At 41.7% G+C, this 19,135-nt stretch overlaps 1 protein-coding gene across 2 annotated transcripts in view; it reads right to left on the reverse strand.

Annotated features, from left to right (window-relative positions):
* Nucleotides 1-706: 706 nt before the first annotated feature.
* Nucleotides 707-19,135, reverse strand: part of LOC111951930 (phosphatidylcholine:ceramide cholinephosphotransferase 1) — a 46,844-nt gene continuing 28,415 nt past the window's right edge. For both annotated transcript variants that reach the window (XM_023970293.2, XM_023970295.2), the window contains exons 2-6: nt 9,835-10,698; nt 9,387-9,504; nt 8,078-8,231; nt 7,405-7,571; nt 707-7,294 (exon numbers count right to left, since the gene is read on the reverse strand). In XM_023970293.2, coding sequence (XP_023826061.1) covers nt 7,118-7,294; nt 7,405-7,571; nt 8,078-8,231; nt 9,387-9,504; nt 9,835-10,448 — 1,230 coding nt within the window. In that variant the 5' untranslated portion in view covers nt 10,449-10,698 and the 3' untranslated portion in view covers nt 707-7,117. The remainder of the gene's footprint in view (nt 7,295-7,404; nt 7,572-8,077; nt 8,232-9,386; nt 9,505-9,834; nt 10,699-19,135) is intronic.

Consider the following 19,135-nt stretch of genomic DNA (forward strand, 5'->3'; position numbering starts at 1 on the left):
AATGACAATGCCCTCATCCTCAGGGCTCGAGTGGTCACTAAACGGTTTGATGAGCATGAAAACAATGTAAACCACACTTACAGGAGATACTGGAGCAGCGTCTGACAGCGTTTTCTACCACCATCAACAAGACACAAATTACTCTTGAAAGTTGTAATAGTAGATTGCACAAGATGCAATTTCGAATTTGGGTAGTGAGTCATCCGTTTTCCTCTTGTCATGTCATTGCATACCTTATTAAAGGAGAACTATTTATAATTTAAGAAATGTCCAGATCAACTAGCCGATGTCAGCTACCAATTTTTTGCTAGTTTTTTTTATCCCAAAGATCTGGTTGTAATGTTTGAGTCACTCAAATATCACATGAATGCATGCACAATAGACATGGCAAAACGTATAGAATTGCAGGAAATAAGATTAAAACCTGCAAAATGTTCTCCTTGCCAACAAGAGGGGTGTGAACAGTTTGTGTCATGAACAGTGCCTGTGCCTATAGAACTAGATGTGGTGTATATGCACACAAGGGGGGGGATGATCCTCTGTGTTACACCATGTTCCCCAATGCTGGAAGGGGGCCCCAGAGTGAAAATGTTTATGAACCTCTGTGCTACATCATTCTTCGTCCGGGTGGGACATAAGACCACAATAATCTTGGGTTCCATCTGGCCACAGCTTCCAATCATGGACAGAGGACACTGCTAGAATGCTGAATGATAAATTGTTTTATTTGAAAGCCTCCCAGATATAATTCTCTGTCCTATTCATTTATCATAGCTTACAGCCATCTGGTATACACAAAAAAAACACATGAAAAATTGTATTGTTGATTCACACAAATTAAACATACATAATTACGTTAGCGGTCATTATTCTAAAATAAAAATATTTTTCCAGCTTAGTTTGCAACCATGGACTAACTTCTCTCCCAAACTATGGCCAGGAGACAAACAATTTGTTATATACAGTACCAGTCAAAGGTTTGGACACACCTACAGTACTCATGCAAAGGTTTTTGTTTATTTTGACTTTTTTCTACATTGTAGAATAATAGTGAAGACATCAAAACTCTGAAATAACACATATGGAATCATGTAGTAACCATAAAAYTGTTAAACAAATAAAAGTATATTTGAGATTCTTCAAAGTAGCCACCATTTGCCTTGATGACAGCTTTCCACACTCTTGGCATTCTCTCAACCAGCTTCACTTGAAAATTATTTTCCAACAGTCTTGAAGGAGTTCCCACATATGCTGAGCACTTGTTGACTGCTTTTCCTTCACTCTGCGGTCCAACTCATCCCAAACCATCTCAGTTGGTTTGAGGTCGTGTGATTGTGGAGGTCAGGTCATCGAATGCAGCACTCTATCACACTCCTTCTTGGTCAAATAGCCCTAACACAGCCTGGAGGTGTTAGCCCTAACACAGCCTAAACACAAACCAGATGGGATGGCGTATCGCTGCAGAATGCTGTGGTAGCCATGCTGGTTAAGTGTGCCTTGAATTCTAAATAAATCACAGACAGTGTCACCAGCAATGCACCCCCACACTATCACACCTCCTCCTCCATGCTTCACGGTGGGAACCATACATGCGGAGATCTGTATTTTTGAAACCAAAAATCTCAAATTTGGACTCATCAGACTAAAGGACATATTTCCACCGGTCTAATGTCCATTGCTTGTGTTTCTTGGCCCAAGCAAGTCTGTTCTTCTTATTGGTGCCCTTTAGTAATGGTTTCTTTGCAGCAAGTCAATCACGAAGGCCTGGTTTCCGGTTTCCGAGCTGGTCACGGGTGCACCTCAGCCACGCTCAAGGCACTAAACGATATCATAAACGCCATCGATAAAAGACAGTACTGTGCAGCCGTCTTCATCGACATGGCCAAGGCTTTCTACTCTGTCAATCACAGCATTTTTATCGACAGACTCAACAGCCTTGGTTTCTCAAATGACTGCCTCGCCTGGTTCAACAACTACTTATCAGAAAGAGTTCAGTGTGTCAAATCAGAGGGCATGTTGTCCGGACCTCCGGCAGTCTCTATGGGGGTGCCACAGGGTTAAATTCTTGGGCCGACTCTTTTCTCTGTATACATCAACGATGTCGCTCTTGCTTCGGGTGATTCCCTGATCCACCTCTACGCAGACGACACCATTCTGTATACATCTGGCCCTTCTTTGGACACTGTGTTAACAAACCTCCAAACGAGCTTCAATGCCATACAACACTCCTTCCGTGGCCTCTAACTGCTCTTAAACGCTAGTAAAACTAAATGCATGCTTTTCAACCGTTCGCTGCCCGCACACGCCAAGCCTGACTAGCATCACTACTCTCTTCTGACTTAGAATATGTGGACAACTACAAATACCTAGGTGTCTGGCTAGACTGTAAACTCTCCTTCCAGACTCATATTAAACATCTCCAATCCAAAATAAAATCTAGAATCGGCTTCCTATTTTGCAACAAAGCCTCCTTTACTCACGCTGCCAAACATACCCTCGTAAAACTGACTATCCTACCGATCCTCGACTTCGGCGATGTCATTAACAAAATAGCCTCCAACACTCTACTCAGCAAACTGGATGCAGTCTATCACAGTGCCATCCGTTTTGTGACCAAAGCCCCATATACCACCCACCACTGCGACCTGTATGCTCTACCTATTCGTCGCCAGACCCAGTGGCTCCAGGTCATCTATAAGTCTATGCTAGGTAAAGCTACGCCTTATCTCAGCTCACTGGTCACAAATAACACCCACCCGTAGCACACGCTCCAGCAGGTATATCTCACTGGTCTTCCCCAAAGCCAACACCTACTTTGGCCGCCTTTCCTTCCAGTTCTCTGCTGCCAATGACTGGAACGAATTGCAAAAATCGCTGAAGCTGGAGACTTATATTTCCCTCACTAACTTTAAACATCAGCTATCTGAGCACCTAACCGATCACTGCAGCTGTACATAGCCCATCTGATCTACCTACCTCATCCCCATATTGTTTTTATTTACTTTTCTGCTCTTTTGCACACCAGTATTTCTACTTGCACATCTACCACTCCAGTGTTAATTTGCTAAATTGTAATAACTGCGCTATAATGGCCTATTTATTGCCTTACCTCCTCACGCCATTTGCACATACTGTATAGACTTTTTTATTTTTTATTGTGTTATTGACTGTACGCTTGTTTATTCCATGTGTAACTCTGTGTTGTTGTTTGTGTCGCACTGCTTTGCTTTATCTTGGCCAGGTCACAGTTGTCAACTAGCCTACCTGGTCAAATAAAGGTAAAAAAAAGAAAGAAAAATTCACGCAGTCTCCTCTGAACAGTTGATGTTGAGATGTGTCTGTTACTTGAACTCTGAAGCATTTATTTGGGCTGCAATTTCTGAGGCTGGTAACTCGAATGAACTTATCCTCTGCAGCAGAGGTAACTCTGGGGCTTCCTTTCCTGTGGCGGTCCTCTTGAGTCAGTTGCATCATAGCGCTTAATGGTTTTTGCGACTGCACTTGAAGAAACTTTCAAAGTTCTTGACATTTTCCAGATTGACTGACCTTCATGTCTTAAAAGTAATGATGGACTGTCATTTCTCTTTGCTTATTTGAGCTGTTCTTGCCATAATATGGAATAGGGCTATCTTTTGTATACCACTCCTACCTTGTCACAACACAATTGATTGGCTCAAATGCATTAAGGAAAAATAATCCACAAATTAACTTCTAACAAGGCACACCTGTTKATTGAAATGCATTCCAGGTGACTACCTCATAAAGCTGGTTGAGAGAATGCCAAGAGTGTGCAAAGCTGTCATCAAGGGAAAGGGTGGCTACTTTGAAGAATCTCAAATATAAAATATATTTTGATTTGTTTAACATTTCTTTGGTTACTACATGATTCCATGTGTTATTTCATAGTTTTGATGTCTTCACTATTATTCTACAATGTAGAAAATAGTACAAATAAAGAAAAACCCTTGAATGAGTAGGTGTCCAAACTTTTGACTGGTACTGTATATATATTTATCAAGGCACATATTCCGACTTTCACTGCCCGGTTTAAGTTAGGCATGTGCACTTCAAGTCAAAATATGGCCCTTAATGTGCGTGCATCAAACGTCGAAGTATTTCAGAAATGGTTCAAACATTCCACCACTACTGGCTTCCTTTTTAAGAGAGAAATGTCTGGATTGAAGGGGCTCAAGGGGAATATCCCCAAACTCCTCTCATGTTACAGCTGTAGATGGCTTTAGAGAGGTTTACATCAATAAGCCTATATAGAGACATCTGATCTGCCATTCACATTCATAAATTTTTGACATAGCCGAAGCTGTCAATGAGAACAGCATTGGGTCTGTCACATGGGTACATGCTAAACTCATTACAGTTTATGTACTTTTAATATAGCCATACACATACGACCTTAAACCCCTTGAACGAAGATATCCCAACCTTTTCTTTAGAGGACAACCACCGCTGCCTCCTCCTCAAGCTGAGGCAAAATTACATTTGTCAAAACATTCATCATTAGAAGAAATAGCACATCAATTCAGCATTCAAATTATGTCATCATTATCGATTTAGTACTTCTACTCTTTAGGACACAAAAAAACATGACGTAAAAATGTACAACAATGATTAGAGGCTAGACCTCTTTTTAAAGAATAAATACAATTGAAGTCCATTATATTAACCTGTCCTGTCTCACCATTCAGTTCTATTTAACTGGGCCATGCTGCATTTTCATAACAGAAAGTGCCATGTTATTATCAGTTCAGTCTCTCCAGTCAGACAGCTGAACTGAGGTCATTTCTTACTCGAACCAGCTCTACTTCAGGAGAAAACATGTGCTGTTGGAATGGTAACACAAATCATTTTAATGCACAAGTGTATCGAGGATCATTAGAGACCATTTTCACATTCATGGTAATCAGTAGGTTGTCTGGTGTGGATTTGTCCATACATTAGATCCCCAGTACTGTGCATTTGGCCCCCTCGCCCACTTGATAACCCCATTGGCTTTGTACAATTTGTCATCTTCTTTAGTAGGTAGTTGTGAATAAAGTATTTTTGGCATTGCAAACTTGCCAGCCAATGTAATTCAGGACAGTACCAATACACTTTGCCTCAAACTTCTGTTTTTAAACAAGACAACATTGAAAAGCCCTATACATTTGACAAAGTTCAAAGATGGCATATCATCACTGAACTGCATTAAGATCAACATGTATGTCAATAAGACAGATAAATAATCACAAGAAGCTTGTCTTTATCAGTAGGGCCAGGACGATACCAGTATCAAGATACTCGTCATTATCGTGGCAGGGAAACAAAGCACGAAGCGGGATTAACTTCTTTAGGAAAACAGTTCTAATGTTAGAAACAAACATCATTATGATGTCATCTATAGTCACATTTATTTATTTAACCTTTATTTAACTAGGCAGGTCAGTTATGAACAAATTCTTATTTACAATGACGGCCTACACCAGCCAAACACAGACGACGCTGGGCCAATTGTGCGCCGCCCTATGGGACTCTCAATCACGGCCAGTTGTGATACAGCCTGGATTCGAACCAGGGTGTCTGTAGTGACGCCTCTAGCACTGAGATGCAGTGCCTTTGACCGCTGCGTCACTCGGGAGCTATAGCAAACGATATTTAACATACAGTAGGTTTTTAAAAGGATCAAAGAGTTAGCCTGCTTCGGGTTTTCATTTTGCAATGGAAAAAATATTGTGATACTGGTGTCCTTCCGGCCTTATTTATCAGTAAGACATTCTGGCAGGCTGCATTCAGGAACACACTGCTCTATTGGCCGAGTCTACAACAGCCAGTAAGATGTATTTTCTGGGTCTGTATCGAGAACACTGTTTGACGAAATAGGGATTCAGTATCTCTTACAAAGACTTGTAGGTGTGCTGCACAACTCCAGTACAGTCCTTGAGGTCCAGAGGGTTTCCTGGTTTTCATCATTCTTTCAAAGTTAGCAACTAACCTTTGATACAAGATTATTAGCAAGTCAATCAGCTTTAAAGTCTTAATGACATGTTAGAGGACTGAAAACCCTCTGGGACCATCTTGCAAGGACATGGTTAGAATAGGATTGGAACAAGATTAGAACACGGTCAAGACTGGCTAAGTAAATGATTAGGACATAACCAAACAACTTAARGGTCCTTCATTAACTGCTATAACATCACCTGCTATGGAAAAAAATATTATATATGAAAACATAAATAAATTAACAGGACATTTCACTCGTCTCACTGTTTTTGGTTTTGGGAAGACTAATTACCATATAAGGCTGGCATTATTATTCTTACATTCATGCGAACAGGACTTGAACAATCATTTGGAACCGCTTCATGCTGACCTTGTGGGCAGTCAGACAGACACGCGCGAGGCATAGGAACACAGACACATAGTCCAATCAAGCTAAGGAAGGCACTGGAACAATTCTAAATACCACAGATTCTTCTGCTTTCACCATTCAATCTTGAAAAAGGTAAAAATCTAAAAATATTTTTGGGGACATTATTTGTTTTGAAAAATAAAGTTGCAATTGTTAGAAAAAAACTTTTTTTTTTGCACCATTGCCACGTTGTAGTTGACAAAAAAGTAATTTGTTAAAAAATAAAAAAATGTTTTGCATCTAAAACTCCCCCAGACAACATATGGCATTTTGGTTATCAAATAAACATTTCAGTGACATGATTTGCACTTGGTAGACCTTATCGGACCAGAATTTCTCAAATTATTTGCAGAGAAAAAGAGTCTAAACTACTTGTTACAGCCATGGTCAAAACAAAAAAACAAAAAAAATTGAAATGTAATATTTAAATATTAACCAGATCTGCTGTAGACAACGAAACATTGCAGTGTCCCAAGCAAAAAATACATGATCAAAGTAGTGTGCTAAGTTTTCAAAAACCTTTCCCAAAATACAATTATTTGTAGTGCTAAAGTAAGACTATGGTCACAGTGCTAGCCAGAACTGGGATTTTTCTAATATGAGCCCAACAAGTCAAGGGAACAGCACTGGCTTGGCAACACGACATCATCTCCTTCAGATGATCACAACTTCAGGAGGTCTCTCGCTCAGCTCCCACCCCTCACGTGACCTGGGTCACTGGGTGTCCACTTTGCTGTACTTTACCCCATGGCTCCACGGAGACGATCGCCATGAACACGGCAGCTGATAATTTCGAGGGACAATGCCCTTGACGTTTCCCTCAAAGTACTGGAACAGTCGAAACCACCAGACTCTGGAGAATGGGTTACTCTGGGACGTCTCTTTCAGCGCCTGAATGAAAACACAACAGAGAAAATAAATACAAGTAGAATAATGCCACTTAAGCTAAAATAAGCTACATTTAACATCAGATAATGGAGACTGGCGTGTTGGCTCCCCACCTGCTGGTTGGCCATGGTGTGGTACCACCAGAAGAGACGTGTTGTGATGAAATAAGCCACCACCACGTCCACAGTATAGTGGTCATGAGCCAGCAGGATGCAGAAGATGCCTACTGCACTCAGAGTCCAGCAGAACCAGTGGTACCACCAAAACCTCTTAGGGGAATCTGACAACAGAGAGAGACAGGGAAGGGTTAATGGAATATACAGAGAGACATTCTTTTGTTTCAATAATCAACAATGAAATGCATTTACCTAACACATTGCTTTGGAACAAACTATGTAGTCTTTCAAACCAGACTTCCACAACCATCCACTAGATGTCACTGCAGCATAAAAGACATGGCTAACGTCACAACAGTACAGTTCAACATCATGTGACACCACTGTTAACACAGAATTTACACAAGAAGTCGGCTTATCTCTCGATTGCTTGGGTAAACCTTTACTGCAATTCTAAAACCTTTTGTATGAGCAGTGGAAAACAGCCAACTGGTAATCTCAGATTGTGAAAGAGAAGAGAACAGAGAAAAGGTGAAAGGACAGCAGTGCTAAGCTTATAATGATAGAGTAAAGTGATGGTGTTAGCATGACGGTAAACATGTAGCCTACTTTTACCCTTTGATAAAGAGATAGACACAACCATGCTAACGCTAACCTATGTAATACTTACACTCTTTGATAAAGAGATATGATAGCGTTAGAATGACTGTATGGCCGCTGTACAGGTAGTCTCCACACATGGTGTGGGAGCCGGTGATTGACAGGCCTCCGCCGGCGATCAGCTTTATGATCCTCCTCATCTGAACCTCCCAGTTCCCAAATAGCTGCAACGACACACATACCGTTATGTGTCAATTTGACATGTCAATCATTCAACAATGTCCAGTCAGCTAGTCACATGTCCCTCTTAACTTTTATGTTCTCCATTATGTATGCTACATTTGAACTCAAATAGGGAACACAGAAGAGAAACTTTGTGGATCAGGTACAGCATGTGACTCAACCAACACTACATTGCATGCACGCATGTGCTATGTACACACAGTGTAGTATACACACACACAGGTATGTGCACACAAGTAAATGTCTATTGTGCACAGACCCACACAAATAAACACACACATAACTAAGCACGCGCACACGCACACGCACACACACACACACACACACAGAGACACACACAGAGAGAGGAAGCCACTTCATAGTTGGTTTCTGTGATGGAGGACAGCTTGTCCCAATTCAGATAGAGGTTTAGAACAGGAAACCAGGCCCAGGGCATGACAGTACATAAAAAGACCTTCATTTGTTGCTGGGAGGGGAATAGAGTAGAGGAGGGGAGGAAAGTTGGAGGGCGGAACGAGGGAACAATACACATCCCTCCCAATGGCCTTGGGCAACAGAGGGAGTGGGAAAGTTTCTATACACTGAACTCCCACCCACCGCTTTGTTCTGTGGTGGGAGGAGCTACCATTTTGTGACTTCCATTCTTCGATACTTCAAAAGAGTTTCAATAGAGAACTATATAGTATTAAGATGAGTCACACTTAAACCACATGCTACCTCAGTATAAATTCACCTCATCTGGCTCTTTAGTCACAGGGTTAGGATGTGAGAAGTGAAAACAATGAAAGGAAACTCATGCCTGATGAGCACTCAAGCAGTTTAAAAAATAGCTATTTTACGTTGTACACATGCAACATAATCGTTTTTATCTTTTTCATGTGATCAATGTCCCGTGAAGAGGACTGGGGGCATTAAACTGAAAACAAGGTCTAGATCTCTTTCTGTTGAGTTTGTCTTTGGGGGGTGTTGTTTTTAAGATCCAACTGTAATGTTTACATGCAAGAATAGCCCAGAGAATCAGAATACTATAGCAGCAATGACACATCATTGATGGAAATAGATGTGGGCGCTGGTAGGTCACAGTGAGTGTTCGCAACTGACAGCCTACTGTTGCTTGGATTTGTAAGGAAACAAACCTTTGGAGAGCATTGGAAGTGCATCCCTGGAACAGGCAGAGTGGTTATGTACATGGTGACACATCTGTACAGGTAGAGGGTACCCACAATGAAGAAGAACCGACGGATGATTATTGATCTGGACACAGAGATACAGATTATTGGTTAGTTATCTACGTTCACATTCCAGGCTGACTACATTGCAGACGTTGCATTGCAGCAACCTAAGGTTGCATGCCACGTCATTGACTGCCAAGTTGAGCATCAGATTGCTATATCATGTGGTTAGCTGATATGTTAAACGCATATCCAGGCGTGGTGAGATCTGGCAGACGTTTGCAATTTAGTCAGCCTGTAATGTAGCCATTGGGTATCCCAGAAAAATAAGTTCAAAGTTGAAGGTTACAATTTAAACAGGTAAACACTGCCCCGTGGTCTACTCTTATCACACACACTACTGTTGTCTCACCTGTACTTGAGCAGGGTCCACTGCAGCAGCCACAGACTCACCAGCAGCATGCCATTGATCTCGCAGATAGAGAAGGCCCACTCCACCCGGTCAAAAATGTCAAAGAACTTATCGGGCAGCGGTGGGTTATGCTCCTTGGCCGGCACCCTCTCATGGACCACCGAGATGACCACAGTGGTAGTGACAAAGCAGCAGACTGCGTAGAGGAACGCTACGCCTGTCTTGCCCCACTCCTGGGGGAACCCAGAGCGTTCAGCCTCCAACATGGGGATGGGGATTTGGACCATCTCCTTCCGGAAGCCATTAAGCCCCAGCGAGCCTTTCCGCAGGGGCTTGGCAGTGCCGTTGGGCAGCCTCCCATGGCCATTGGCGTGGCCGTTTTTTTGGTGCTCCTCAATGTGGTGCTCGATCCGTAGGGTCTCCAGACGTTCCAAGAGCTGCCGCCCGGTGTCTGAGGAGACCAGTGAGAGGGGCGGGGTCAGGAAGTCATCCGGGGTGAGCCGCAGCAGGGCGGGGCCGTCCGCCTGCTGGAGGGAGTCGCCGTACTCCTGCATCCCCTCCTCGCTCAGCCAATGGGACACCTCCTCCGCCGACCACTGCCCCACCTTCTTCATCACCGCCAATGGGGAAGGGGGGACGGTGCCAGGACAGAGAGGGAAAGGCTGCAGGAGATATGGCAGTCTATGGAGTAGTAAATCCTCCCCAGCTGTGGCTCATGGCGTTTCAGGAGCATTGGATGGGGACACCCGGAGGACCCAGTCTCAGACTTAGCAGAGTATGGAAGGTAGCTAGTAGCCAGCTGCTTTAGCCTGCTTTGTGCTTCTTCACCTCATTACTTCAATGGGGTTCCCGTATGCCTCTTTCCTGGGAAAGGAGAGAAAAAGGGCTGAGACTTGAGATTCAACCTAGAGCAGACAGTGACCAATCGTTGAATTATAGAAAAGGATAATTAGCTTGTAACATGGCCTTTAGTACCACAGGCAGCTCACTGAAATCAACACTGAAACCAGTTAAGCTCTATTTCCTTCAGATGAACACATGCTATCAATTACACACATCATTCAAAAGCTATTTTTACGACAGCAACACTCATAGGAACAACCCAATAGAAGCACGTTTCCGTCTTTGATCTCTACAGTAGACATGCCTTTCAGAGGACACACATCCTGTGTGGCTTTAGCCTTTTTATGTACCAAGCCACTGAGAAATATCTATGATTGTACCTGACAGCCATTTACCAGTAAACCAGTATAACCACAACAGACAATGACATTGAGATCCCATTGTAAACTGTCAACATTCTGTATATTACAGCCCTAAAAGAAAGGTCAATATTGCTGGTTAGGAATCTCCCTAGTTTGATACAGTATATTGATTTTTCAAAGACTTTGATAAGCAGAAGTGACAGGACTTGCTTCAGTATCCCCTAAAACTAACCCAAGTCAGTCATCTTTTAGACAGTTACCACCTAAAACCACTGAACAAATTACAGACCAAGCAATATGATTGCTACTGTTGGGCGACCCTGCCCCCATAGTGATTCTTATCACCTGTATGCAAGGATTTCCTTTGTGTTGTTTTAGGAATCGTGCATTCTCCCTCTAACATGCCGATCACACCGCTCGCGCAAAATAAACGTACAAATACATGTTATTCAATCATTGCGCCAACGAGCGTCTGCTTTGCCAAGCGCTAAAATAGAAGAAGTCAGTTCTATTTGTGACGCTGAACGCGGTGCAAGTCCTGTCTATCCCATCTCCTCATTGGTTTATAGAAGCATATACCCAAGTGCCATCTCCTCATTGGTTATACCCACGTGGGTGATTGAAAGATAAACTGAGGTCGGTTGGGATAATACACCTTATTATGAAAGTTAGATGCCAATTGTCATATAAAGTTCAATGAAGAAAAAGCCTGGAATGAGGAGAGATGACTAGAAAGATTTGGTTGACCGTTTTATGTGTGGATTAATTGTCAGAGTAGAGGACCTTGTGCATTTCAGATAAAATAACTCAACGTTTATATCCCAGGACAAATTAGCTAGCAACAGCAAGCTAGCTAAAAAGGACAAATTAGCTAGCAACTGCAAGCTAGCTAGCTAAATTGCCATAAACGTTTAATGCTTTTCAACCTGAAATAATATAATTGGTTAAGAGTTTGTTTTGATATTTCAACCTGCGTGTCATGATCGCGTTTGGTGTGGGGGGACAAAATCAATTTGCGCACGATGGCGGACGCACCCGCGCATCCGGTTTGGGCATGGTGTCACCCCCATTCTGTCTCACTGGGTAGCAGAGGTTCTGTTGTCTTTACATCCTGTAGGTCTGATATCTAATTGGAGGTTAACTCAACAGTAATGCTATTGGTCAACAACTCAGATTTTGAATCCAAACAACTGTTATAAAAAGGGTTCTCAGATGCATCGTCGCCCTCCCTTTGATCCTGACCTGCGCTGGTGAGATATACCCTCTTTCTTTTGCTCTCCGCCCCTGGGATTCTTGGAGCCTGGCCTTTAAGGCTATGACTTCTCTTTGTCCCTCTGTGATCATGCCCAGAATAAGGCCTTGAAATGCTTGTTAATGCTTTGTAACTTAAGCTTTATGCCTTGTATAATGTATTGTTCATTTTACAATGGTATTAAATATCTGCCTTTGATATAGACAATTCTCAGACCTTTCTATTACTTTTACTAATAGACTCTTGCATATTGCTAAATAATCTTTATGGAGTTAGATAATTTTTATTTTATTTAACTAGGCAAGTCCGTTAAGAACAAATTCTTAATTACAATGACGGCCTAGGAACAGTGCCTTGTTCAGGGGCAGAATGACAGATTTTGACCTTGTCAGCTCGAGGATTTGATCTAGCAACCTTTCGGTTACTGGCCCAACGCTCTAACCACTAGGCTACCTGCCGCCCCAAACACTTCTACATTAATATTGCTTGGTTATTTAATAGACTTTGTTAACATATTAATTGCAGTCTTATTACGGGTCACATGTGAGGTATGCACAATATGCACATATTGTAAATATTACCCCACTACTCTCGGTTTCCTGTTTTTCCAGCTGTAGTAACCACCACTCAATGGTATGCCTCTATTGCTTTAACTTAAAGCACAACAGCAACAGCTCACTTTATCCACTGTAGTGTAAACTGCAACAATCCACATCTGCTGGCTGGCGTGTGTTTATAAACGGTGTTGACAGCAATGGACACAGGGTGTCCCTGCTTATGTTTCAGGGAGTCCATGGTTCAGCTGGAGGCCAAGGCTGTGTTTCTGGAGGCTCAGGGAGGAACTCATAAATCATCCAGGCTGAGGGTCAGTGCTCAGCAGTACTCTGGTCAGCCTGGGCCCCACCCCAGTCACAGGGCAAGCAGCCAACAGAACCATTCAACCCTTACCTCAGCCAACCGCCCTACAGACTGGAATACAGGCCTATAGGCACCAGCTGCCTGCTTTCATGAATACAACTGGCAAGGCTTCAACTCTGATGAGACTGATGAACAAAAAGTACAACTTATTTTAACATTCCAACATGTCCATAACAACAGGTTAGCCCACCACGATGAATGACAGATTTGAACAGCTATAAAATGCTGTGTAATGGCTGGCTGTAGCCTGTTTTGACTCAGTGTGAGAGGCAACTCACGACAGGAGTGAAGTAGGGGAAAGGGTAACCCACAGAGGTGGAGTGTGTGTGTGTGTGTGTGTGTGTGTGTGTGTGTGTGTGTGTGTGTGTGTGTGTGTGTGTGTGTGTGTGAGAGAGAGATTAGAGATTTGCCGTCACCGAGTCAGCTGCGTGCAGTGGACCTTTGCTCCTTGAATTATTTTACAGGGCAGCCAGTGTTATAATTCCACAGCAGAATTTAGCCATGCTGCCGAGGGGAAAACCACAAATGTATTCAACTCGGGGGTACAACTTTGGTTTTAGAAGTGGAGGGACAACCTGGTGCATGGTCTGGGGGTCCTCCCTCAGAATGTTTTGGGCATCTAAAGAATTTCCTGCATTTCTACACAATCTAATATGACCCTTTTGGGGTCACTTTTATTGTAAATAAGAATATAATGTTTCTAAACACTTCTACATGAATGTGGACCCTACCATGATTATGGATAATCCTGAATAATGATGAGTGAGAAAGTTTGACGCACAAATATCAATACCCCCCCCAAAAAAATTCTAACCACCCCTGTTATTCAAATCAAATCAAATTTTATTGGTCACATACACATGGTTAGCAGATGTTAATGCAAGTGTAGCGAAATGCTTGTGCTTCTAGTTCTGACCATGCAGTAATATCTAACAAGTAATCTAACAATTCCACAACAACTATCTTATACACACAAGTGTAAAGGAATGAATAAGAATATGTACATATAAATATATGGATGAGCGATGGTCGAACGGCATAGGCAAGATGCAGTAGATGCTATAGAAAACAGAATAGAGGTCGACCGATTATGATTTTTCAACGCCGATACCGATTATTGGAGGACCAAAAAAGCCGATACATTTTTTTTTTTAAATCAGCCTATTTAAATCAGTATTTGTAATAATGACAATTACAACAATACTAAATGAACACTTATTTTAACTTAATATAATACATCAATAAAATCAATTTAGCCTCAAGTAAATAATGAAACATGTTCAATTTGGTTTAAATAATGCAAAAACAAAGTGTGGAGAAGAAAGTAAAAGTGCAATATGTGCTATGTAAGAAAGCTAACGTTTCAGTTCCTTGCTCAGAACATGAGAACATATGAAAGGTGGTGGTTCCTCTTAACATGAGTCTTCAATATTCCCAGGTAAGAAGTTTTAGGTTGTAGTTATTATAGGAATTATAGGACTATTTCRCTCTATACCATTTGTATTTCATTAACCTTTGACTATTGGATGTTCTTATAGGCACTTTAGTATTGCAAGTGTAACAGTATAGCTTCCGTCCCTCTCCTCGCTCCTCCCTGGGCTCGAACCAGCAACACAATGACAACAGCCACCATCGATGCATCGTTACCCATGCAGAGCAAGGGGAACAACTACTAGAAGGCTCAGAGCGAGTGACGTTTGAAACGCTATTAGCGCACGCTAACTAGCTAGCCATTTCACTTCGGTTACACCAGCCTCATCTTGGGAGTTGATAGGCTTGAAGTAATAAACAGCGCAATGCTTGACGCACAACGAAGAGCTGCTGGCAAAACGCACTGCATTTTTCCCCCACCTTTATTTAACCAGGTAGGCTAGTTGAGAACAAGTTCTCATTTACAACTGTGACCTGGTCAAGATAAAGCATTGCAGTGTGAACAGACAACAACACAGAGTTATTGTCCTCATTGTCCTCAAGGCGAGCAAAGAAGTTGTTTAGTTTGTCTGGGAGCAAGACATCTGGGTCCGCGACGGGGCTGGTTTTCTTTTTGGAGTCCGTGATTGACTGTAGACCCTGCCACATACCTCGTGTCTGAGCCGTTGAATTGCGACTCTACTTTGTCTCTATACTGACGCTTAGCTTGTTTGATTGCCTTGCGGAGGGAATAGCTACACTGTTTGTAAATCGGTCATGTTTCCGGTCGCCTTGCCCTGATTAAAAAGCAGTGGTTCGCGCTTTCAGTTTTGCGCGAATGCTGCCATCAATCCACGGTTTCTGGTTAGGGAAGGTTTTAATTGTCGCCGTGGGTACAACATCACCGATGCACTTGCTAATAAACTCGCTCACCGAATCCGCGTATACATCAATGTTATTGTTTGACGCTATCTGGAACATATCCCAGTCCACGTGATCGAAGCAATCTTGAAGCGTGGATTCAGATTGGTCGGACCAGCGTTGAACAGACCTGTGCACGGGCGTTTCCTGTTTTAGTACAAGTCTAAAGGCTGGGAGCAACAAAATGGAGTCGTGGTCAGATTTGCCGAAAGGACAGAGGGGGGGCTTTGTATGCGTTGCAGAAGTTAGAGTAACAACAAACCAACATTTTTCAGATAAAATTTAGGGAGCCTTGTTTTCAGATTAGCCTTGTTAAAATCCCCAGCTACAATAAATGCAGCCTCAGGATATGTGGTTTCCAGTTTACATTGAGTCCAATGAAGTTCTTTCAGGGCCGGCGAGGTGTGTGCTTGGGGGGGGGGGGGGGGTGTACACGACTGATTATAATCGAAGAGAATTCTCTTGGTAGATAATGCGGTCAGCATTTCATTGTAAGGAATTCTAGGTCAGGTGAACAAAAGGACTTGAGTTCCTGTATGTTTTTATGATCACACCACGGCTCGTTAATCATAAGGCATACACCTCCCACCCTTGTAATGGTGGGTATGATATTAGTGCATCTGTAACTTTCTCACTCATCATTATTCACGATTCATTCAGGATGATCCGTAATCATGGTAGCATCCACATTAATGTAGAAGTGTTTGGAAACATATTATATTATTATTTATGATAAAAGTGATTCAAAACAACACAAAACATTATTTACCATTCATTTCTATTGGGCACAAAATAATCTGAAACACAACCAAAACAAACAGCAAATACATCCAACAAATGTGTAGAGTCACAAGCTTGATGTAGTTATTGCGTGCTATGAATGTGGGACCAACTTTAACCTCATAGTCCTTGTTTGATTTCAAATCCAAACTTTTGGAGTATAGCACCAAAATAAGAAACAATTCTTCACTGTCCCAATAATTACAGAGGGCACTGTCATTCATATCACAGGCCTAATAGTACTGTAGAGCTATTTTTACTTGCACACAATATAGCTGGATCGTCCCATCCTGCCCCTAGGGGTCCAGCGCCCCAACCCAACACACCCCACTCCACTCAGCTTTAGGATCTTAGTTAAACATTCATTATTGGTTTCAGGTGTGTTAGAGCAAGGCCATAGTGACAACAGTACTTCAGACCCCCAGGGGCAGGACTGAGCAGCCCAGCAGCTAGGGATTGCCTAAATAGGTATCTCCCCTGACATGGGCATTCTTCAATAGAGACTCCTTTTGTTGTACAGTATTCCATATAAAGGCATCCAGACCGTATGAAAGATGCACAGTATACCCTTAAATCAGGTAATAAATCAAATCTAGTGATACAAAACTTGACATTTCTGCCATCCATTGTGAAAGGATAACCAAATTTCAAATTAATGGCACTGCATGGGGACAAGAGCTGTAATCAGTGGTGTAAAGTACTTAAGTAAAAATACTTTAAAGTACTACTTAAGTAGTTTTTGGGGGTATCTGTACTTAACTTTACTTATATTTTTGACAACATTTAGTTCACTACATTCCTAAAGACAATTATGTACTTTCAACTCCAAATATTTTCCCTGACACTCAAAAGTACTCGTTACATTTTTAATGGCTAGCATGACAGGAAAATGCTCCAATTCACACACGTATCAAGAGAACATCCCTGGTCATCCCTACTGCGAACTAAACACAAATTCTTTGTTTGTAAATTATGTATGTGTTGGAGTGTGCCCCAGGTTATCCGTAGTTAAAAAAACAAGGTGTTTAATATAGGGAATTTGAAATGATTTATACTTTTACTTTCAATACTTAAGTATATTTTAGCAATTACATTTCCTTTTGATACTTAAGTATATCAAAAACAAAATACTTTTACTCTAGTATTTTACTGGGTGACTCACTTTTACTTTAGTTATTTTCTATTAAAAAAAAGGTATCTTTACTTTTACTCAAGTAAGACAATTGGGTACTTATTCCACCACTGGATGTAATGGACCTGAGGGAAAGCATACTAAAACATGGTGTAAGGCAGCCTTAAATGTGAGGATGAGCAAAGCCACCCTTCACCTGAACAAAGGAATAACTAGTTACGAGTTTGCATGGGTTAAAAAATATATATATATATAAATAAATAAAATCACTGGCTAAAGCACTTTCAGAAACATTTCACACAGGTTAAAAGAATCTCACCAACTTCAAAAAAAATAGTTTAGTTCCCCTTAAACCATTTGTTGCAGTAAGGATGCCCCCCCCCCCCCTAGACTGGTCTATGGAAACCATGAGAACACCCGCATGAACTGCTTTTCTGTGCGACCAGAGAAAATACGCTGCATTCATGTCCTTCTACTATGATACTCATGTGCTTTCTAACTTCACCATGTGTCTGTGTGTGTGTGAACTCTCTACCCAACGGTGTTCAACTGCAGCTGCATGCTGTCTACTGGCCAACCATGTTGAGTAAATATTTGCATAGTTCATTCTATGTGGGTTTGTGGGCCAGGTAGTGATACAGGTGAGAGAATGGTGTTCACGCATTTTATTCACCATCGTTCTCGGAAGGTAACGTTCCGTAATGAGAGACAAATAAAGCATTGTGTGCTTTATGAGTATTTTTTTGAACCTTTATTTAACTAGGCAAGTCAGTTAAGAACAAATTCTTATTTTCAATGACGGCCTAGGAACAGTGGGTTAACTGCCTTGTTCAGGGGCAGAGCGACAGATTTTTACCTTGTCAGCTCAGGGATTTGTGTGTGCTATAGCAGGGATTGTGTGTGCTATAGCATGGAAAATAAATAAATATGACTCTGGATGACAATATATTTGGTTTCCAACATTAGGGCTTCATGTTTTGTTTCCTTGCCACAATACTAACAAGTATCGTGATGCTGGTATTGTCCCGGGCCCTAGATACATTATATATGGAAATAACGTGAGCTTTTTAAAATCTAAAATCAAGGATGTTTTTAGGCCTACAGCCCCTCATAAATAAAACTAGTGGCCAGAAACCAGACTACATGACAGAACACGGACATTTCTGATGGTGGAAAAAAATACTTGGATCACAAAATGAAACAAGGACAAGTGGAAAACGCATCAATGACACATAGTCCAACCATACTGCTTCATGCTGTAAATTCTTCCCTTCGAGGTTTGGCCGTGGAATGGAAGAGTAACGACAGTGGTGGAAAAAGTACCCAATTGTCATACTTGAGTGAAAGTAAAGATACCTTAACAGAAAATTACTCAAGTAAAAGTGAAAGTCACCCAGTAAAATACTACCCGAGTAAAAGTCTAAAAGTATTTGGTTTTAAATATACTTAATTATAAAATATTTCAAAATTGCTTATATTAACACAAGCCAGACAGCACAATTTTGCATTTTATTTTTTACGGATAGCCAGGGGCACACTCCAACACATAATTTACAAACGAAGCATTTGTGTTTAGGGAGTCTGACAGATCATAGGCAGTAGGGAACGACACGGGATGTTTTCTTGGACGATTTTCATGTCCAGCTAAGCATTCAAAATGTAACAAGTACTTTTGGGTGTCAG

The sequence above is a fragment of the Salvelinus sp. IW2-2015 genome, linkage group LG25 (genome assembly GCF_002910315.2).
Source record: "Salvelinus sp. IW2-2015 linkage group LG25, ASM291031v2, whole genome shotgun sequence".
Lineage (NCBI taxonomy): Eukaryota > Metazoa > Chordata > Actinopteri > Salmoniformes > Salmonidae > Salvelinus > Salvelinus sp. IW2-2015.